This window comes from Staurois parvus, unplaced genomic scaffold (genome assembly GCF_062004578.1).
Source record: "Staurois parvus isolate SC_StPar_1 unplaced genomic scaffold, SC_StPar_1.0 ptg000027l, whole genome shotgun sequence".
Lineage (NCBI taxonomy): Eukaryota > Metazoa > Chordata > Amphibia > Anura > Ranidae > Staurois > Staurois parvus.
The window spans coordinates 4,863,215-4,886,339 of record NW_028317823.1 but is presented as its reverse complement, the minus strand read 5'-3'; the positions used below and the strand labels follow the sequence as shown (position 1 = coordinate 4,886,339).

The 23,125-nt window shown below is 41.9% G+C and overlaps 1 protein-coding gene across 2 annotated transcripts in view; it reads left to right on the top strand.

The window, feature by feature from the left end:
* LOC149471147 (putative N-acetylated-alpha-linked acidic dipeptidase) overlaps positions 1 to 23,125 on the top strand; it is a 103,637-nt gene that overhangs the window by 5,383 nt on the left and 75,129 nt on the right. For both annotated transcript variants that reach the window (XM_089656591.1, XM_089656585.1), the window contains exon 2: positions 8,919 to 9,027. In XM_089656591.1, coding sequence (XP_089512717.1) covers positions 8,919 to 9,027 — 109 coding nt within the window. The remainder of the gene's footprint in view (positions 1 to 8,918; positions 9,028 to 23,125) is intronic.

Sequence of the window (23,125 nt, the reverse complement as noted above, 5' to 3'; positions counted from 1 at the left end):
CTTTTTAATATATTTATAAACAATATAGGGTCTGGGATTATAAATGCCATCTCAGTCTTTGCAGATGACACCAAGCTGTGCAGTGGAATAACATCCTTACAGGATGTCTCCAATTTACAAGCTGACCTCAATGCACTGTGTAATTGGGCAACTATGTGGCAAATGAGGTTTAATGTTGATAAATGTAAAGTTCTGCACTTGGGGGCTAAGAATATGCATGCATCATACATACTAGGGGGGGTACAACTGGGGGAATCAATGGTGGAGAAGGATCTGGGAGTTCTGGTAGATCACAAGCTTAATAATGTCATGCAATGTCAAGCTGCGGTTTCTAAAGCAAACAAAATCCTCTCTTGTATTAAAAGAGGTATAGACTCCAGAGAGAGAGATATCATATTACCCCGGTACAAATCATTAGTAACACCTCATCTGGAATATGCAGTTCAGTTTTGGGCAGCAATTCACAAAAAGAACATTGGGGAACTGGAGAAAGTACAGAGAAGGGCAACCAAACTGATAAGAGGCATGGAGGAGATCAGCTATGAGGAAAGATTAGAGGAACTGAATTTATTCTCTCTTGAGAAGAGGAGATTAAGGGGGGATATGATCAACATGTATAAATACATCAGTGGTTCATATAGTGAACTCGGTGTAGAGCTATTCACCCTGAGGTCATCACAGAGGACAAGGGGGCACTGTTTACGTCTGGAGAAAAAGAAATGTAATCTCCAAACACAGAAAGGTTTCTTCACAGTAAGAGCTGTGAAAATGTGGAATAGACTCCCTCAAGAGTTGGTTCTGGCCAGCTCAGTGGATTGCTTTAAAAAAGTCCTGGATTCTTTCTTGGATACACAGAATATAACTGGATATAACATTTATAGGTAAAATTGATCCAGGGAATATCCAATTGCCTCTCGGGGGCTCAGGAAGGAATTTTTTCCCTGCAGGAGCACATTGGATAATGCTTTACTGGGTGTGTTGCCCTCATCTGGATCAACTGTGGGTGTTGGATTATAACTTTTTTTTTTTTTTTGTTATTTGGCTGAACTGGATGGACTTTTGTCTTTTTTTTTCAGCCAGACTAACGATGTAACTATGTTCCAGCAGACAGTCGCTGCAGCACCCACTTATACACACAGCCATTTTTAACGCAGGGACATGTGCTTTGTATTGCACACTTACAGCAATAAAATATCACAGGTTTCCTAATCCCTCTGTACTCTATCCAATACTTAAGGCCTGGTTCACACTACATGCGTTTCATTTGCATTTTTTTCTGCATCGAAAACACACAGAAAGTGGGTTATGTGGTTGTCAATGTCATAGTTCACATCAGTGCTTGCAGTTCCAGTGTGATTTGGGTGCAGAAAAAAAAAGTAGAACAGGCTGCATTTTTTCCTGCACAGAACTGTACTGGAACGCAGTTAAACACATAAAAAACGCACCGGAATGCACCAAACCGCACCAAAAACACACTAGAACGGACATGTCCCTATTTAAATTGAAGAAAAAGAGAGAGGAAAAAATTAACTGAAGTGCATAAAAAACGCACTGGAATGCGTCAAAAACGCGCATGCAAAAACACATCTGGAACGCATGTGGACTGCATTTCTGTAGTGTGAACCGGCCCTAAAACAGTATTAAACTCAAAAGCAAACTTTTGCAGCTTACAAATTCGGAGATGTGATGGCTGCATTCGTTTCCTTTATTGGCTTTCTTTTATTTTCACCTGGTGATCCTGCCAGTAGGTCTGTTGTTTTTCAAAGAATAAGTTGTTCTGTAGATGTAACAGTTAGAGAACTGAGACAAACCTTTTACCACTGAGAGGGGTGCTTACAATGATCAGCCTTTATTCTTGTAAAACCTTTATCCCAAAATTTAAAAACAAACTAACTGCTATAACTGATTATAAAGTGTTAGCTGGAGTTTGGCTTCAGCTTGTTAGTGTATCTAAATCTGCTAGCACAGGGGTGGGCACATTTTTTTTTCCCAAGGGCCAAACTTAATTCTGCTCAAGTACATAAACATATAGAAAACAAACACCTAGTGCTAGGAATAATAGGTACGAAAAACATCATGACATAGCTCTCTTTCAGATGGCCAGTCGGCGGGTGTTTAAAAACAGGCAATTGAGCAACTGTTTTACTGCCCCCCAAGTGCCCACCCAAACTGTAAAATAACATCTGGGCAGGGCTGTTCATATGCCTTTCTTGACTTGGGGTGCAAAGTTAAACATGCGGCACCCACTTGTCAAATTCACCCACTGAGCTAATTTGGGCCATGCCGCAACCACACCTCCTCATTGCCCATCAACTGCACTCTGAAGAGCACCTTTCTGAAAAGTCACCTGAAGGAAAGAGCCTGGGATCAGTACAGTGGGGATTTCTGTAGATCCTGACCTGGAGTGAAGAACAGGCTCTTGCGGTTTGCAGCGTTCAGGCACTGACAGAGGAAGAACTTGGTCAGGTAGCAGAGTGAAGGGAGAGCGGTAGAACCCCTGATCTGGCCCTGTCACATGCACTCTCCCAAGAAAAAAAAAAAAAATTGCCAGCAATACACACCAAACTGAGCATGTGCACAGTGACTCCACACAATGTCTTATCAGGAGATAAGAGGGGGACACTGGAAGAAGGGGGGGATCAGAGAAGTCAGGATCAAACAACGGTTTTACACAGTGCAGAGAATTAATCCATTAGGTTCCACAGTGAGTATAACAAGCACGCTTTATTGTATATACAGACTGATTTTACTAGTGTGGGTTTAGTAACACAATCCCAACTGCGAACGCGCCACTGGGGGCATCAGACGGAGGAGGTCCTTCAGATCAGTTCCACTCTAGGTGTTCTGTCCATCTGTCATAGCGCTCTTGGATGGTATCCACAATGGCAAACAGTGTCCATGTCCTTTACCATCCCTGTGCCTGTGGCCTAGACTGGGGTATGTGGGTCATGCTAACAATCCCCCATGTTTTCAATCCTTACCTGACTGCATTTGATCACATTTGTGAATGCAATTTTACCTTCAATAAATTTAATTTGCAGTCATGGCCAAAAATATGCATATCAGAGGCCTCCCTGAATCCTACAATACAGGCGCCCTCTTGGACCTCTGCACCATACTCATTCCAGTGGCCTTGGGTCTATCCTCCCCATGCCAAGTGGAAAGAGCACACCGCTTAGGTGCACCATCTAATGATAGATGCACGCCACGGTCTGTGATGGCCAAATACCTCAGTTATGCAGACAGAGTGGCTATCCTCAATTCATTCCGCAACTCCCGCTCCTTACAAATAGAAGGCCATAAATTGCTTCTATTCGCAAGAGGATTCACGCAAACGAAAAACCTTCCAATCTATCTGCGCTTTACTGCATCAAGAAGGCGTCAAATTTACTCTAGCATATCCAGCTATACTACGGCTCACCACGCATACAGTAGAACCTAAAGCCTTCACTCACCCAGAGGACGCCACGCATTTTCTGCAGACCCAACTAAGTGACATCAGTGCCTCGCCTAACCCCCTTCAACCCATCCATGACATGGGCCCCAGGGATCAACGCAGTCCTCGTAAAGACCCTCCGAAGAGGCAACGAGTGAATCAACCTTCTGGTTAGCTTATGTATATGATATACTGTATACTGTTCTTGCTGTTAACATGAGTTTCCAAATGTTATCTGGTCTGTTCTTCATGTGTCTCATGGTATTTCATACTCCGACCACAAAAAAAAAAACCTGCGATACATTGGAATTTTAGATTCCACTCCGGCTCACATATTTACTCGATGGGAAGCTCTCTATCACAGATATACTCCCATGTTAGGCTAAATTCTTTGCAATTCTCCAGTTACGCTGGTCATAGTATAGGAGTATCATGAGGAAAAACGTGAAGTCCAAACTATTGCATTGGTTTGTTGTATATTTTGTCTCCCCATTAGGGCCCTGTTGGGCTCACTTTACACCTTTTCCCACATCCCTTCCTTTACCTAATCTATCCCATTCCTCCGGAGAACCTTGGTCACTACAAGAACCCCATCATCCCCAGTTAGTACTTGCAGCCAGGATCTGGGCAGAGAGGGAACCATCACGGAAATATATACACTGTGTCTGCAGATACACCTCAGTTAACTCATTAAAATGATATGCATAATATCCTGGAACGTCAAAGGCCTAAGATCACCCCACAAACGCATGGAGGTCTTACGCCACCTGAAACGTTTAAAAGCAGACATAGCCCTACTCCAAGAAACCCATATGACCCAGTCAGACTTCACACGCATGAAAAAGCTTTGGGTAGCCCAGGTTCTAGGCTCCCCATCTACTAAAGGTAAAGCAGGAGTACTTCTACTTATCCACAAGTGACTCACCCCCGAAGTAATAGCCACCACAACTGACGACGAAGGATGTTTTGTCGCAACACACATCAAATTGGGTTCTAGTGATCTAGTATTCACAAACATTTACGCTGCCAACTCACCTACTAAACAATTTTTTCAATCGATGTTGTCCCGGATATCGAAGTATGTCCACCTCCCCATCGTTACAGGAGGTGATTTCAACTCCTACATGAATTGTCAGGAAGATAAATCAAAAAGCAACGACCGCCACTGGGCACCTCATCACTGCTCGCCCTCAGCTCCCACACTGCTAGCAAATTTCGTAGAGGCGGTACAGCTCACAGACATCTGGCGTCTTTCCCTTCCAGATGGAAAAGACTACACTTTTTACTCTCATGTTCACCATACATTCTCCTGAATCGATTACTTTTTTTGCAACTCCGCTTTGTTAAACCATATCACCGGGTCCACCATTCATGACACGGCCATCTCTGATCATTCCCTGATATCCATTTTACTGAACTACCTTGACACAACTCACCCCCTTAGAATTTGGCACTTCCCGTCCTACTTGGCAAGACCTATCCCAAAAAATCGCTACAACCTGGGCAGATTTCATAAACACAAATAAGGCCCATCAATCCACCCTCAATCTGTTCTGGGAAACTGGTAAAGCGGTACTAAGGGGCAGAATAATAACATTCGCATCCACCTATAAAAAGAAACTCTTACAAAAATTCATAGAAGCCAGCACACTTCTAAGACAGGCTCATAAAAACCTGATAGACCTAAATTCGCATGAAAACAGGAAAATCTGACTGGAGGCAAAAAACCAATTCGATACTTGGACATCAGCCCAAGAATCCATACACCAATCATATCTCGACCTACAATACCACAAATTTGGCAACAAACCGGGCAAACTATTGGCCCGTTTTATGCAGAAACCCTTTCACCCCAACTCACTTCACAGCATTAAAGGACTCTCAGGGCTCCCTCAAAGACACACCAGAAAACATAATTTCAATCCTAGAACGATTCTATGCCCAGCTATACGGACCAGATCCAATTGACATCGCACATGCCAACTCTTTCTTGGAACAACTTAGCGTCCCACAAGTTGACCCAACCGCACTACACATTCTTAATGCCTTGATAACATCGGAAGATATCACCTCGGCGATCCACTCATTAGCCAATGGCAAAACTCCTGGCCCCGACGGGTACATTGCAGAATTTAAAAAAACTCACGGCCACAATAATTACCCCAACTCTACAATCAGTATACCAAAAAATCCAGGAAGGGGACAACTACATCCCATCGGGCTTCCAAGCGCATATAAAACTGATCACAAAGAAAGGTAAGGACCTTACAGATCCGGGCTCCTATTGCCTGATTTCCCTCTTAAATCTAGACGCTAAAATAATGTCAAAAATCATAGCAAACAGACTAGCCACCATTTTACTGTCTCTCATCCACCAATCCCAAGCAGGATTCATCCAGGGAAGATCGGCTGCTTCCAACATTCGCAAAGTTCTAGCTGTGCTAAACCATGCCAAACACAACCCACATCATGATCTAGTGATCATATCCCTTGATGCCAAGAAGGCTTTCAACAACCCACAACTAGTCCTACAAAAATTTGGCTTCTCAGGTCTTTTTGCTCACCCGATCCAATCAATGTATTCCACACCTATGGCCCAGGTTATACCCGCAGGGCTCATATCCAATCCTATTCGCCTACACAAGGAGACAAGACAAGGTTGTCCCCTATCCCCCCTATTTAATCTAGCCCTGGAATCACTAGCACGCTTCCTACTAGTTAAATCCCAATTACATGGAATTCAGATAGGACAACAAAACTTGCGCATTGAGCTTTTCACTGACGACGTACTAATTTTTACTTCAAATCCAACCCTCGACATACCTTGTATTCATGATGTATTCTCAGACTTCCGACACTGCTCTGGTCTCCACATAAACTTCTCCAAAAGCAAAATACTCCCCTTATATCATGCCAGAACTCCTCTTTGGGCCTCAACATCATTGTTTAAGCTAGCCAAAAACCAAATTACGTATCTAGGCATAAAGATAGGGAAGCTCCCCTCTTCACTGTACACGCTAAACGTCATACCAGCAATAGATAGGATCATAGGAGAACTTGAAATGTGGAAAGATCTACCGTTCTCGCTACTTGGAAGATCACACTTATTTAAAATGGTTAGTTTCCCAAAACTTTTATACCCTCTACAAACCATCCCACTCCTACTCCGACATGGAGACATTCCGAAACAAAATAAAGCAATATCCAAATTCTTATGGAAGGGGCGCCTCTCACGCATAGCCCTGCATAAACTTTATCTTCCAAGGAGCGAAGGAGGATCTGGACTACCCAACATCAGAGTATACAGTACAATCTTTCCTGCTTATTACGAGTCTGCTTAGACTGGCTAGCCCAGTCGTCCAAATATTCAAATTTTTAACTAGAAACTGACATGGTTCACCCATATAGTCTAGCTGCAATACTACATTATAATGTTAATTTACTCCCACCTCAATTAAAACATAACTCGCTCATACGTGACATTCTCATAGTCTGGAGAGAGGTCAGACGCAAGCTAGGGGTTTCCCCTTGGGTATCCCGCTACCTCCCAATACACAATAATCCATCTTTTCCTCTTCCGCAACAATATGCAGCATACACATCTTGGGTCACCCACGATCTTGTGAATGTAATTCAATTATTTGATACTTCATGTGGTTTGCCTATGCCTCTTCACCACACCCTGTGGAACCACAACCTACCCTTACGCCACTTCATCTATATTCTTCAAGTACTAAACTATGTGAAAGCCTTCTTTCCTGATAAATCCATCTGGTTCTGCACCTCTTTGACACTGTAATGAAGAAATGAAAGTTTAAAACATCGGACATCTACACCCCACTAAATCTGCACTATGCGAAACCATTAGAATACTCGTCAACGGCTTCTTGGGTCAAAGACTTCCACAAAGCAATCACAGTCAACCAAATACTAACGGGATTTAACACCAATTGTGCCTTCATAACAAATGAATTCTGTTGTGAACAACAACTTAAAATTATGCACCGTGCCTACATGCCTTGTGCCTTCTCTAAACTCAACCCTTTCATGTCTCATAGTCCGCTGTGCAATTGTCATATGCCATCCCTTTACCACAGATTCTGATCATGTCCTCAAATATCCAATTTCTGGGACCAAGTAAACCGCTTTGCTGCATTTATCACCAGCGTACAGCTGACCAAAGGCCCGTTACACCTTCTCTTCGGTTACTTGGATCACATATCCTTGCACGCCTCCCACCATCAACTCACAAGACTCAGAAAAAATAAACCATGGTTAAAAACCTACTTTCTAGTCGCAAGAAGGGCTATCTTAAAAAAAAAACGGGTCTCAAATACACCCCCAACCATATTGGATATTTAAACAAGACTTCAACCACCTTCTACGTACGAACAAACTTGACCTTTTATCATTCTGCAATCGCACTGCTGACTCTTATGATTGGAAATGGCACCTATACATCCCTAGAACCTTCACCCTGTTGGAACAAAGAGAACTTTTACAAGCATTTCAGCTTGACCCATGAGCTATAAGATCTATTTGTGCCGTAGTTATGTGTTTGATCCAATATGTATGTTATACATCTACTATATGTGTGATTATTAACTGCTATATATCAATGTCTACCTAAATATAAACAGTCCTTTTATTCACTTTGGTTAACTCTACATTGATCCTGTGTCATGCCATGTCTATATGATTTAGCTTAAGATACATTGCATTCGACACGAGCCACCCTCATCCTAGGCTGCCTCACGCCTCATGCTCACCACTTCGAGATGAACTCCTTGGCTCTCCGGCCCACTATTAACATCTTAGCTTTACATATATATCTCAATCCCACCTCTCTCTTCTCTTTTCCTCCTTCTACCCACCTTCCCTTCCTAGTATCTCCTCTCCCCAGTCCTATTTCACATATCACATTTGTTTCTCCCTCTCTTTAGTCCAAAGTATTTACGTTGCTATACCTCCTACTTTGATCACAAAACATTTTATTCATACTCAACTCAATCTGATATGCATATTAGGTTCACAATACAAATCTTTTTCAAGGGTTTACCTTGTACTATTACGGCAACTAAAACATTTGCAATAATAAACTTGTATTTTTCTCTTTGTATTGTTTAATATAAATATTTTTGTAAATATTTATTTAAAAAAAAAATAAATAAAATTGTATGCACTGAAGGACTCGGTGGGATGGCTAGTAGGCGAGTTCGGGGGGGTGGCTAGTAGGCGAGTTCGGCGGGACAGCCAGTGGGCGGGCCTTGGGGAATGTTGGTGGTCAGGCCCGGGGGGGGGGGGGGGGGCAGGCTTAAAGTTGTGTAAGGGGCTACAGACCAAAAATGAAAAGTACATTTTTTGCATTGTTAAATAATGACTTCAGCAATCACGTATTGATCTGCATTTGATTAAATAAGTAAGATAACACAGTGCAGGATGCTATAATGGTTGTATTTAATTCATTGTCATTCCCAAATAGGATGGTTTGCAAAATCTTCTGGACACTCAAGGACCATTCCAGAAACTCAAAGCATGAGGAAAGCTTTCTGGGATGAAATGAAGGCAGAAAATATTAAACAATATCTATAGTAAGTTCTCTAAATTACTGTTACATTGCTGTAATGTTTTGGTAACTCCAGTAAATCACACATAAAGAATTGTATTCATATGCACCACTCCTGCTCACCTGATTGTTTCACCTGGAGTCTGTGAATCAGTCCAGCTAGGTGTACACTTCTATGCACCAGTCCTGCCCTAATCATCACACTGGTTAAGAAGACCATACAGCGGGTGCACCTGTTAGTATACCAAGTAGTTTATTTGGTCCAGCTTGGCCCACAATGAATAGTTAAAGGGACAGTAAACACAAAGTTAGGCTTTAAAGTGGAATCCAATGCTAGTACTAATTAAGCTTAAAACTGCTCACTTCCCCTTCTATCTCCTATGCTAACCACCCTGTAGAAAGAAGATATTTATACTTGCCTACTTTCAGAGTGCGTCGGTTCAGTCACATGATCTCCCCAGGGAAGAGGAGAGAACATCAATAATGGATGGAATGTCTGAGTGGTGAAGTTACGCAAAGATTTACCATGGGGCATCCATGGTTGGTTGTCCCTCCACTCCCCTGAAGCCAGCTGCTGAGAGCCGATCACATGACCAGACTGGAGTTCATCGAGAATAGATGAGTATGGGCATCTTCCTTCTACAGCATAATTAGAACAGGAGTTAGAATGGGGGCAGGAGCAGATTTAATCTTAGATAGTACTAACCTGGACTTCCACTTTAAAGAGGATCTTCAGTCTTAAAAAAAAAAAAAAAAAAAGAAAGATTAAAAGTCTACAGCTACAAATACTGTATCTGCTGACTTATAAAAAAAAAGGACACTTACCTGTCCAGGGATTCAGCGCTGTCCTCGCCCAGGCCAGTTCTTTGCTGATCTACAGGTCCCTGGTGCCAGTATGTTCCCTAAGGGAAACTCCTTATGGCTTTCTAGCCGGCTCCCCACTGCCCATGCCCTGTATGAATGGTCCCACAGCCTCCTAGGATCTATTACATGTCCAGAAGGTTGCAGGCAGGGAGAGGGTGGAGAACTTCTGCTCCTTACACCTAGGTGGTTGGAAAGGAAGTGGAAGCGGGTATTTGCTGAAACTAGGTACATCTGCCCTCTCCCACCCCAATAAAAAAAAAAACCTCAGACGGAGAGGAGCTGGAAAGGAGGTGTTAAAATTGAACTTGTCTTTTAGGGTGAAGTTCTGCTTACAGAAGGGACTGCTATGAGAGATTCCATCATATGTCATTCTTGATTTTGCCCATAGTTCCACTTTAACCTCATTTCCTCAGCCTGTGACAGTAGCCACCTAGACAGGGTGAGGAAAGATCTTCTAAAAGGGAACCAGACATCAATAAAATCTGACAAAGGATTTAACTTATTGTAACGGAACTGGACCCCGACTGCGTTAGGGTATTTCCGTTATACTCTCGCTTCTCTGTCCGAACACCATCCACGGACCACACCCGCTGATCATGCAGGAAATAAGACAGCACCAGACTCTTAAGACAGGAAGTCAACTCCTTTATTTTAACACAAACACAAGTTATATACACAGGGCGGGGAAATGCAACCAGGAACAGGAAACACATCATCAGGCCCTCCCATCAAACCAAGACAGAGAAGAATGGGATGCAGCACATGGCAGTGAACATTGACCAGCCCCCACACCAATACACAAACCATACATCCCATAATAGTTTGCTAGAACAATAGGATGCAGCCACATGGCAGAGAACAGTGAACAATGGACAACCACATGGCAGAGAACAATGAACAATCCCCTCACCAATACATAATACTAAGACATTCCCACCCTGTACCCCTTAATAGGCACAGGGTGGGTTAAACATAATGAAGGGAACATGGGGAGCTGACACAGGGGTCCCCCCACCCCCAAACGTCACTCCCATCACACTTATCCCCGGGATATCCAAAGCTGAAATAAAAAGATTTGGCTGAAATGTGTTTTTAACACTTTATTGTCAATAGCATCCTCTTAAGCAAAGCAAATCCTCTAAGCAAAGAGGTCAGACGTCCTGTCCTTTGGAGCACCAACAAAAGAGATAATTGCCCTGTCCTCTTTACCAAGTAACCAGAAAATATAAAATAATATGTGATCATTTTCTAAATGTGATGAATAGAACTTGATGATTCATGCACATAATGATATGACAGATTGGCGTTTTGATTAATCATTTTAAAAGGATTCTACTTCTGTAGAGAGATTTGGAAGTAACACTTTAGTCTTAGAACGGTTGTATTTGGGGAAAGGAGGAAGTGAAGCTAAAAATTAAGCTCTGTTTAGGAAACAAAATGTGAGCTTCTCTTTTCCCGTATCTACTATACAGATAATGAGAATTTGAGCACATTTATCTATGTATCTATCTAAATTCCTCTGAACCAGTGATTTTATGATAGACAGTGCAGAGGTTATCAATCAGTATTGCAAACCAGCCAGATGTTTGTTTTCCTGATTGATTCGCCACTTGACCGCCAGCAGGTTTCACCCCCTTCATGACCAGGGAATTTTTAATTTATTTTTTTTTGTTATTCAGCACTGTGTTATGTTAACTGGTAATTGTGCAGTCATGCAACACTGTGCCCAAATTAAATTTTATAGCACTTTTTTCACACAAATAGAGCTTTCTTTTGGTGATATTTGATCACCACTGGGGTTTGTTTTAAATTTTTTTTCATTATATAAATGGAAATATGACTAAACATTTTGAAAAAAAAATAATGTATTTTTACTTTTGTTAGAAAACATTTCCAATGAAAAATAAAATCATATTTCTTCATAGATTTAGGCCAAAATGTATTCTGCTACATGTCTTTGGTTAAAAAAAAAAATCATTAAGTGTATATTGATTGGTTTGTGTGAAAGGTATAGCATCTACAAAAAATAGTGTATATATACTGGAATTTTTCTTTCTTTCTTTTTTATACTAGTAATCAACGTCTTATAGTGGGACTGTGTGAGCAAACACTAACTGACATTGGATGGGAGGTAGGCTAACTGACAGTGGCATCACCAATGACATGAATACAGTGATCAGTTATAATACTATTCACTGTACTAATGACACTGGCTGGGTGGCAGTAACATCTCAGGGTCATCAAGGGGTGAAGTGTGTGCCTATCAAGTGTTAATGTGTGCTGCTTTTACTAAAAATCTGTTTGTTCCTTCGCCCTGCTTTGCAGAGAGAAGAAACGCACAGATCATTCCCTCTGTACAGAGCCCTGTGTGTCAGCACAGGGCTCTGGGCTGTGATTGGACACAGCCAATCAGCAGGTCTCAGCCATGAATCATTTGGCTGAAACCTGCTGACAAAATCTTGCTGTGTCCAATCACAGCAGGAGCCAGCACAGAGGGGAGGTGGGGGCGCGCAACCCGGAATAGGGTACCGACGTACATGTCCATGATGTTATCTGGATGATCAGCCTGTCTGCAGTCATTTTAGTAGTAGATCGCAAGTGGTTAATCATCTGTCTAGCACAGGCTGGGAAGGAAAGAACCCTTCTGAGATTCCACTGTGTTTTAAGTGGGCAATCCAATCAACTAAAGTGGAGTACTGAAAAACAGTGGGGGGAATTCATAAAGAGTGTGATAGACACCGTATCTGTCAGAGCTCTTCCAGGTTTGTGCACCAACATGAATCTGTTGGAGGCCAGTACAGAAGTTGGAGTGTCCGAATTGGGACACCCTTATCCACCATCGTGCCCATCACACAGACAGGCATATGAACAAGGAGTGTTGTAGAGGAGTGGGGAGAGTCTGTTGAAGAACCGAGAGACTAGTTCCCCGTCAGGTCTACCTTGCTTTTGATTGATAGAGCACAAAAGTGAGCAGATCCATAATGACTCTTCAGTCCAGTAGTGGCTTTCAAGTCCCACTACTGCTGTCAATCAAAAGCAAGGTGGATCTGATGCAGGGACTAGTCCCTTGGCCCAACCCCCCCCCCCCCATCAGGCTCTGGATCTGCAACTGTGTGGACAGGTTCCTCATTAGATCTGTCTTCCCCGTGAGCTTGTCATTTTCCAAATATGTCCAATGATCAGTATTCCTGGGCCTGTTGTATGCATTTAGCCTAAAGGGTAACTTCACTTCCATGGAAAACAAAAACCGAAAATTAAAACAAGTATAGCATATACAATTACTACACAAGCCATGTCGTGATTTAATATTAAAAATTACCTTTCCTTTTCAATTTGCAGCCGATGTTATTTTCTGTAAAATTTCTTGTTCAAATATTTTTTATTATTTTAACATGAAACAAAACAAGATAATAAGTAAAGATATGGGGCATCGAAGGTGTACAGTAATTGCACAATAAAATTTCCAATTAATACAAGGTCAGGCATTACTAACATAAGTAACTACCAACTGGCAATTGAGGCCTAACAGGAAGGGGAGGGAGGATGGATAGGGGTGTATGGCTCCACGGAAAGGGGAAAAGGAAGAGAACCGCAGTATTGGTAAGGAATGGTACTAATAAAGCAAAGGACATAGGTTACGGATAGAGAAGGGAGTCATCAAAATTGGATGGGAGGAAATGCTCTACCCAGGGATTCCAAATCTTCGTAAACTTGGGGATGGAATCTAGAATAGTGGCTACTATTTACGTGTGGATCATCGCCTGAGTGACCCTGTTCATCACTGCAGTCATACTCAGCGAGGGAGATTTCTATGACTTAGCAATTACCTGCTTGGCTGCAGTGGTGACTTGTAAAATGAGTTTGAAATTTGCCCGTGTGATGTTCGGAGGTCGCAGGTTAAGAAGCGCAACCAATGGACTTGGTTGGAGGGTTGTGGCACTGAGTGTAAATAGCATTCTAAAAACCTCCACCCAAAATGCTCGGACGATTGGGCAATCCCACCAAATATGAAAAAAATTTACCCAGGTCTACGCAGCCCCTGAAATAAGCTGAAATAACCAGGGGTAAATTTCGCAATTCTAGCTGGGACTAGGTACCAGCGGGTCAGGACTTTGTAGTTGGTCTCCAGGGCTACAATATTCTGCGATGACTCTTTGGTATTGGACCAAATGAGGTCCCAATCTGAAGGGTCAATTTGCCGGCCTAAATCTTCTTCCCATTTATTTGTATACGAGGGTAACAATGGTACGGTTGAGGTTGTGAAGAGAGAATATAAATAGGAAATGAGGCCCCGTCTATGGGGGTCACTGAGACAAGCTTGCTCAAAAGGAGACAAAGTAGATACTGGGTTGGTAGCCATTGCGTATAGGGCAAAGAAATGTTTCAACTGCAAATACCTGAATAACTCAGAGGTAGGGAGGTTATGGGACTCGCATAATGAGGCAAAGGATTTAAATTTATTCCTGAACATGAAGTGTTGGGTCTGGGTGAGAATTTTCTGTAAAATTTCAATGAGATATGGCAGGCTGGAGGTGTGAACGCTCCCCCCTGAAATGTAATTTCCTGCTTTTGTAATTTTTCCCAAATATATGCACGAAGATGCAAGTTGGATTTTAAGCACCCCTAAAATAGGAAGTTCAGGTCTCGTGAGACACTCCTCAAGGGTTACATACTTCTGAAGGGATGCAGACCCCACAGCTTTTCTCATTAGAACACTGAGAGTGCACCAGGTGGTTATAATAACCCAGACCCTCCCATTCAGAATCAGTCTGCAAAGGCTGTGGTGAAACAAGCAGCTATTTCTTCAGAGCAACACAAAGTAGGAATTTGCTATAAAGTTTGGCAAAATTCCCGCAATGTCCATTAATTGCCCAGAGATGATTGTTGTGGGGTTGGTTTGCCTTCTATGGGCAGGCAGTTACTGAATAGCAGGAAGAATCAATTAACTATCTAGAGTGCTCACCAGTGCACTTGTCGTTTATTGAGCACTACAAGCCGCCAGGTGCAATGGCTGTTGAAAGTTGCAGTTCATTTATTCACAGAATTCTGTGAGTGACAGCGGGTGCGGGGAGAAGATCCCCCACCATTACAACAGGGGCTTGGGGAGGGGCTGCTGATTTAGTAACATGTTGCACCCTAAATACGGGTGTATCATATTATGACAGGTGAACATCCTCTAAGCTGCTAGCATTAGTAAATAGGAAGGTATTTTACTTATTTTAAATGTAAGGCTTAAATAATCTCATTCCTTCCAGGAGCCTTCAGGGCCAATTTTTTTTCTTTCATCAGGAGAAGGGGAGGAGGACCTTTCTAAGCTAAGCACACCCTCCTGCCTGCATGCCTGAGGTAAGGGCCAATGGATTCTGGGAAATAAATGCTACATTATTTGCCCGTACTCAAGATGGTCACAGCTAGAGATACTAGAGGGTGTTTTTCAAAGTGATCCCTCAGCAAAATAAAGCATGGAGAGATAGGTGAGTTTGCTTTGAATATTAAAAATAATTTTTCAGCTTGCGGTGCTCAGATACAGTTCAGTTTCACTTTAAGGCTGGGTAATCTCCCGGGCCAACAGTTGAATGGGGTCGAGAGAGTCCTCTGCAGAAATCTGTCACATTCTGGGCAGCTTCCCAGCACAGACATGTCCCACTCTGACCACTGGCATACCTCTGTACACCAGACCAGAGTTGGTCCTAATAACTGCCAGTTTTCTAATCTGTGAACTGGGAGTAATTCTTTAAGAATCTGTCACTGCCACATCAATGGATTTCTTAAAATGGCGGTAATTATAACTACCTGAACTCACTTATGTTGTTTCTTGAACCAACATTGGCGGAAATGCTTGCCTGGATTAGGCACAGTTAGTTTTAGATTAGGTTCACACATCACAAGCGATCTCATAAATTTTGTATGGCTCAAATCACATCGCATCTGCACCAAAATGGTCCTGGACCCTTTTTTTCCCTCACCTTAATCGCATGGCATGCAATCCAATTTCTGGCAATCACACTGCGTTTTGCGATCTGTTTTGGGATGTCGTTAGTTTAACATTAAGCAACAAACAAAGGAGCGCTCCCAACCCTGTGGAAGTCAGTCACAAGCCCAGGAATAGTTAAAATCGAAATTCACTTTATTGTTGGGTTTTTTAATGACGTAGAAGGGCCAGATTGCTACATCACCAAGCCTGTGGACAGGAGAAACCCATATGTCCAAAAGTTGGAGAATGACACAACATCCTGGACCCAACAGTGAGTTGCTCAGCTCAGGAGCCTCAGGACAGTGCGAAGGGTGTGTAGATGACAGCCGCTGGGATCACTGAGATGACGCGTCTGCCTGAAGTCACATGACCCAGATCCGGTTGTTATATCATACACCTAGCCAGAGATCGCCCAAACAAGGGCTGGTGAGGGCAAACTGGAAGCCTTTGTGAATTGTGTATATAGAGGATGTATGAGGCCGCATGTCACCAATGACATTACCTGAGGAAGTCATGTGATAGCGGGACGTAACGCGTAGGAACGTGGTGACGTATTTCTGGCGTGGACGCCATCTTGCTACACCTAAAAACCCATGCAAATACACCCATAGCATGTGGTTTTACAGCTTGGTTTATCTTAATGAAAAGTGAGTGGGCAATTGGCTATACATGTCTTTTAAAGTATAATAAACAGATATACACTATAGAAGATCTCTTTTATGTCTCTACCTTGATCTTAATGTGAGTTGGCTATATCACATTTAAACATCTCTGGAAGGGACCTGGCTGCTTTAAACGGATACTAGTAAAGTGAAGGGTATATCACTGCTTTGGACGAATATCATCCGCAGAGAGGAACTTAACTGTGGAGGATCCTTTTTAGTGATGTCCTGTTTGGGTCTCTACAAGGAGGTGAGGGGCAATTCAGCCGCTTACAGATTATTTCCCATTGGTTGTTATGCACATCCACTTTATCACTTGCACATTTCAAGAATCGTTGGATCACTTGGTGTTTATGCACCTTTGAACTTTTTATATATATATATATATATATATATATATATATATATATATATATATATATATATATATATATAAAATGTGTATATATATTTTTATATATATTTCTTGTTACTTTTTTATCCATTTTTTTTATTTTTATTTTTAAAATTTTTTTATTTTTTGGACTTACTGCATAATATTATTCATAACGGAGTGGTGTGTTGATGTTTTTCATAACATTATTTTTATATGTTAATATATATTTGAGACTTTTTTATGTTATAACACAGCACTTGTCACTATTGTGGAGTTTTGATCCCTCAATAGGGATTCACTTATTGTCACTTTGTTTTCAGTTTTGGCAATTTAAGCCACTGTGATTATTAGTTTGTGAGTTATTTGGCCCAATTTAAGGGATTCGTCATCATTTATTTGTCTTTTCACATTATTTTTAGTCCCATTTTGACTTTTTTTGGTTTCACTCTTTCTGTTTACAACACCATGTTCAGCCACTTTTGGTTTTCACTTTAGATCCCTGAGTGGATCAGTTCACTTCACAATAATATTCAAGGTATACATTTTTAGTAACGTATTTAATTATCATTGTATTCATGCACTAATAGATATTTATTAGGGTAAGCGCTGTACCAGTTTATGTACAAAAATCTGACTTGTATCTTAGTGCAGATGTCCGGGAAAATCAGTGAGCCAATCTCACAAGCAGGAAATGACATTTTCAAGATGTATTCTGTACATGCTCTGTGTACAGAACTTCTCCAGGTAGCCATATTGCATTTTACAGCAATTTACAGCACTGCAGATTTGAAATGGAAAGGTCATTGTTAATAGCATTCAGCCTGGGTTCACATATATGTGGTGCTGTATATCGCATGTGATTCACACAGGAACCGCACCGCATTCCTGTGCAAATCACATTTTTGTATGGTGCAATCAGAGCCATACATTTTATATGGCTCTATTTGCACCACACCCGCACCAAAAAACGTGCAGGACCCTTTTTTTGGGTCCGCACTAGAATCGGATTGCATGGGTATTCACACCTATGCAATCCGATTCTGCGCATCACACCATGTTTTACGGACCGCTTTCGGGGTGTTGCTAACTTAACATACACACCCGCAGCGGTTCACATGAATGGGGTGAGATTCTGATGCGGTGGGGAATTCTCACAGAAAACGCTGCAAATTCCGCACCGCATCAGTGTGAACCAGGGCTCAATTACAATATGACTTGAGTCGCAATCGTAAACGCTTTTATTATTTATTTATTTTTATTTGTTAGGTTTTTCCCACGGAAGTGGAGTTACCCTTTAAACTTTGACGAAGTACATTGATGTGCCAAATCATTCAAAGTTTTCTTGATTGCCAGTTGTAGAAATATTTGTCTGGTGTCCTAGATTGTAAGCTCTAACGAGCAGGGCCCTCTGTTTCCTCCTGTACCAAATTGTATTGTAACTGTAATGTCTACCTTCATTTTGTAAAGCGCTGAGCAAACTGTTGGCGCTATATAAATCCTGTATAATAATAGTAATAATAATAAAAATAATAATAATTGACCAGTAACATTGTTGTGCAAATGGATGTAGCAGTATTACCCAGCGGTCTTTATAGCTATAGTACACCTTCTAAATTTCTAGCACAAAGTATGTAGGCAAAGGATGTGCTTCTGCAAAGATTAACCAAGGAAATTACATTTCTGGGGGTGTTGAAGCTTCCAGGCTGCCATATTGCATTGCATTTTACATTAACATTACAGCAACTGCCCATTGAATAGGAAAGGTCATTTTTAATAATATTAAATTACAAGCTGGCTTGTGCAGTAATTGCATTGCATATGCTATATTTGTGCTAATTTCTATATTTGTTTTCCATGACAGTGGAGTTACCCTTCAGGCTAAATGTATACAAAGGGACCGAGGATACTGGTGATTGGTCATATTTGGAAAATGACAGGCTCGCGGGGAAGACAAAATGCAAAATCTCCTGTGCTAGGGAGTGGGCTCAAAGGTCACAATGGATTATGGCTTCCTCCTGGCTTTCATAGATGACACTCACCTTGCTGCCCTCGAAGGATTGGGGATGTCCAAAAACACTAACCAAAAAAGCAAAAAAGAGGGCAAACTGGTCTAGTGCATTAACCTTAAAACACGATTTTCTTGTATAAAAGTGGTAATATACGTACAAAAGTTGAGTGAGACTAAGGCTTATCATTAACAGCTCCAACAAATCCACAGAACATCACATCCCATCACAGGGTAAATGGACATCCAACAGGGTAACGCATTTCGAGGACTTCTTCAGAGCCAGCACAAATGTCTCCTGCACTCTCTCCTAACTGCTTCCCGTCCGCCCTATAGCAGAAATACTGCTACAGGGTGGCACGGGTGCGCAAAATCACGTGTGTATATATACGTGATCTTGCATTTCCGGGTAGGTGGCGCGCGTGCGCCCTACCCGCGCCGCCTTTTGCGGCTGTCAATCACCGAGTCCCGACCGGTAATTACTTGCCAGCACCCGGTGATTTCTGATGATCTCCGACGGGGAGGAGAACTGTTTTGTTTACTAGCAGTTCTCCTCCCTGTCAGCTGGGGCACACTGCTTTGGATGGCTGTGCACAGTGAAGCACACTGACACAGCCCCATAGTAAAACACTCCCAGCACACAGTTAACTCTTTGATTGTCCCTCATGTTAACCCCTTCCTGCCCAGTGCCATTAGTACAGTATCAGTGCTTTTTTTTTTTTTTTTTAGCAATGATCACTGTATTATTGTCACTGGGGATGTCAGTGACCTCAAGTCACTCCCCCCCCAGTGTCAGAATGGCTGCCGCAGTCCACAATAAGTCGCTGATCGCTGCCATTACTAGTGAAAAAAAAAATTCCAGTATCTATACCGCCATTTGTAAATGCTAAAACTTTCACGGAAACCATTTAATTTACACGTATTGGCATTTTTTTTTAGCAAAGACATGGAGCAGAATACATTTTCGCAGAATTTTTCTTTTTTTTTTTTCCACTGGACATGTTTAAGAGCAAGAAGTAAAAAATATTGTTTTTTTTCTCAAAATTGCAGATCTTTTTTTTTTATTATCATCCCACCTCTGACTCATCTTAACATATTACACAAAGCCATATGCCCCTACTAAATAGGGAGATGTAATAAACTGCTTATGCTCAATTAAAATGGAATACAATGAGTCAAATGTGGAACATCTAAAAACATAAAACAATCTAAAAACAAGTCCCAGGACCCACATGTTCAGGCCCCATACACCATCAAATATTGGATCTTTACTGGTGATAGGTTGTAGTGATCAATAAATGTTAGTTTTCACCATTAGCTGTTTTAGATGGGGATAGAATTACCTCTTTAGATCCTTAGGGTATATTGGTGTAGTACTCACATTTAGCTTCTAAGTAGTATTAGCTCCACAGCACCCATGTATGCCAGCGCTGTCTACCTGGGAGTCCAGTCGCACTATGCATTCCAGCAAGAGGAAGACACATCCAGTCTTGGGCTCAGCAGAACATTCAATGTAGGTAAGATGAAAAATCAGATGGAGCATGCTGAGTAGCGCCCAAAAGCAGCACTCCATGGAGGCCGGAACTTAAGAATCAATAGCGCAGGAGCGGACTGACCATTTGGAAAATCGGGCACTGCCCAAGGGTACGGGGTCAGTTGGGGGCCCCATGAGATCCCCCTGGTACCTTTTTTTCATAGGCTTTTTTGAGTTTGGGCAAGGACACAGGGGCCCCATGATCCCCTATTGCCCGGGGGCCCCATGAGTTGTCAGTCCGTCCCTGCAATAGTGGTTCATACAGCCTAGTTTTCCTCATCGTGCGTTCCAACATGGACATAAAGACCTGACTGAGGAATACCAGAAGCTTAGTAGACCTACTATAACTCCTCAAAAAAGGGATTGTTGGTTAACAAAAGGAAAATTAATCAGACCTAACGTGGATCATGCGTCATGATGCAGCCCACACTTGACATGCAGTCTTGATACTACATTATTTAGGAGAGGGTGCAGGAGACATTTGTGCTGGCTCTGAAGAAGAGGCAAGTCCTCGAAACGCATTAGTCTGTTGGATGTCCATTTACCCTGTGACAGGATGTGATGTTCTGTGGATTTGATGGTGCTGTTGTTAATAATGAGCCTTAGTCTCACTCATCTTTTGTGCATGTATTACTTACCAATTTTATACAATAAAATTGTTACATAGTTATTCTGGCTGAAAAAAAGACAAAGTCCACTTCAACTATAAAAAAAATAAAATTAAAAAAATCCTACACCCACAGTTGATCCAGGAGAAAGCAAAAAAGAAACCAGCAAAGCATGATCGAATTTGTACCTGCTGGGAAAAAATTCCTTCCTGATCCCCAGAGAGGCAATCGGATATTCCCTGGATCAACTTTACCTATAAATGTTAGTATCCAGTTATGTTCTCTGTATCTAAGAAACAATATAGGACTTTTTTTAAAGCAATCCACTGAGCTGGCCAGAACCAACTCTTGAGGGAGTCTATTCCACATTTTCACAGCTCTCACTGTGAAGAAACCTTTCCGTGTTTGGAGATTAAATTTATTTTCCTCCAGAAGTAAAGAGTGCCCCCTTGTCCTCTGTGATGACCTCAGGGTGAATAGCTCTACACCAAGTTCACTATATGAACCACTGATGTATTTATACATGTTAATCATATCCCCCCTTAATCTTCTCTTCTCAAGAGAGAATAAATTCAGTTCCTCTAATCTTTCCTCAAAGCTGAGCTCCTCCATGCCTCGCATCAGTTTGGATGTGTTTTAAGGTTAATGCACTAGTTCAGTGCACCCTCCATTTTTTTTTTTTTTTAGCCTTTTCGGTCCCGGGGATGACAACTAAAAGGGGAAGTTCCACTTTAAAGGGTAATTCCACTTTCATGGGGAAAAAATAAGTCTACCGTATAAAACTCAGACACAAGTCATATTATAAAAGAAACAAAAAACTGTGCTTAAAATTATGTGCCAAATATATATGCAAATAATAATCAAATCATTGCTGCCACTTCTAATAAATCAGTGTGACCAAAAAAACATTAAACTGATTTAGTAGCGCAAAAGAACATTAAAGTGAATATCAAAATGTAACTTTTGATGTGAAAAAGTCCTACAAAAATCCTTGATAAACCCACAAACTCTTCAAATACTCCAAGAAACTTCACCACGTGTGCAGAATAAATATAGTGTTCCCCCTTTTGGGTGTGCACTCACCAGACAAATATGCCCCCCATTCTCATGATTGGCTAAATCGCTTAAAGATGACAATCACCGTCTCCAATACATTAAGATCTCACTCTATTCAGGATACACAGGTGTATATATTTTTTTTGATGGGATACTGCTAAAGGGAAATAATGTCTAAAGGGATACAGGCCCTGCCACTTTCCCAATTTCGTACCCTGCAAATGTAGCAGCTGATTGATAAAACCACTCCCATACAGATTCATAAACAAACAGCTATTTCTCCAAAATATCGAAACATAGGAATCTGCAACAGTTTGTTAAAATCCCTGCAATGTACATAGATCACTCAGACGGGAATGTGTTTTTTTTTTTTTTTTTTTTTTTTTTTCTTCAGCAAAAAGGGAGTTACTATTTAAGTCCTGCTCCCCCCCTTCCTCTACCACATTTGACTTTTTTATTGGGGGGGGTATCTAGTTATGACAGGTACCCACTCCCACTTCTGCTCAGATTGCCTAGGCCAGTGGTCGGCAAGCCGCGGCTCGCGAGCCACATGCGGCTCTTTACACGCTTTAATGCGGCTCTTGTGTGCCGGGCGCCCGCTCCCCTCCCTCCTCTCGGGCGGCAGGGACTTTGCAGCGTGATCCAAAAAAAAAACAGCCAGGGCAGCGCGCTCAAATGCAATGATTGGCCAGTCTCGCTGCCACTCACATCCTGATAGCCAGTGATTGGGTGTCAGGATGTGTGTAGGTGGGGCAGCGTGACGAACGTGAGAGGAGCTAGGCTCCTCTCACAGTCCGCCCTGAAGACCGGAACGGCGCGGGAACACGGCGAGAGGAACGCGAGGAGCAAAGGTAAGTGAATTGACACAGGGGGGACTTGGCTTACTACTTGCTACTTACTTACTACTACTATATGAGGGATGAATTAATATGGGGGATGAATTACTATAGGGGGGATGAATTACTATATGGGGGATGAATTACTATATGGGGGATGAATTACTATATGGGGGATGAATTACTATAGGGGGGATGAATTACTATA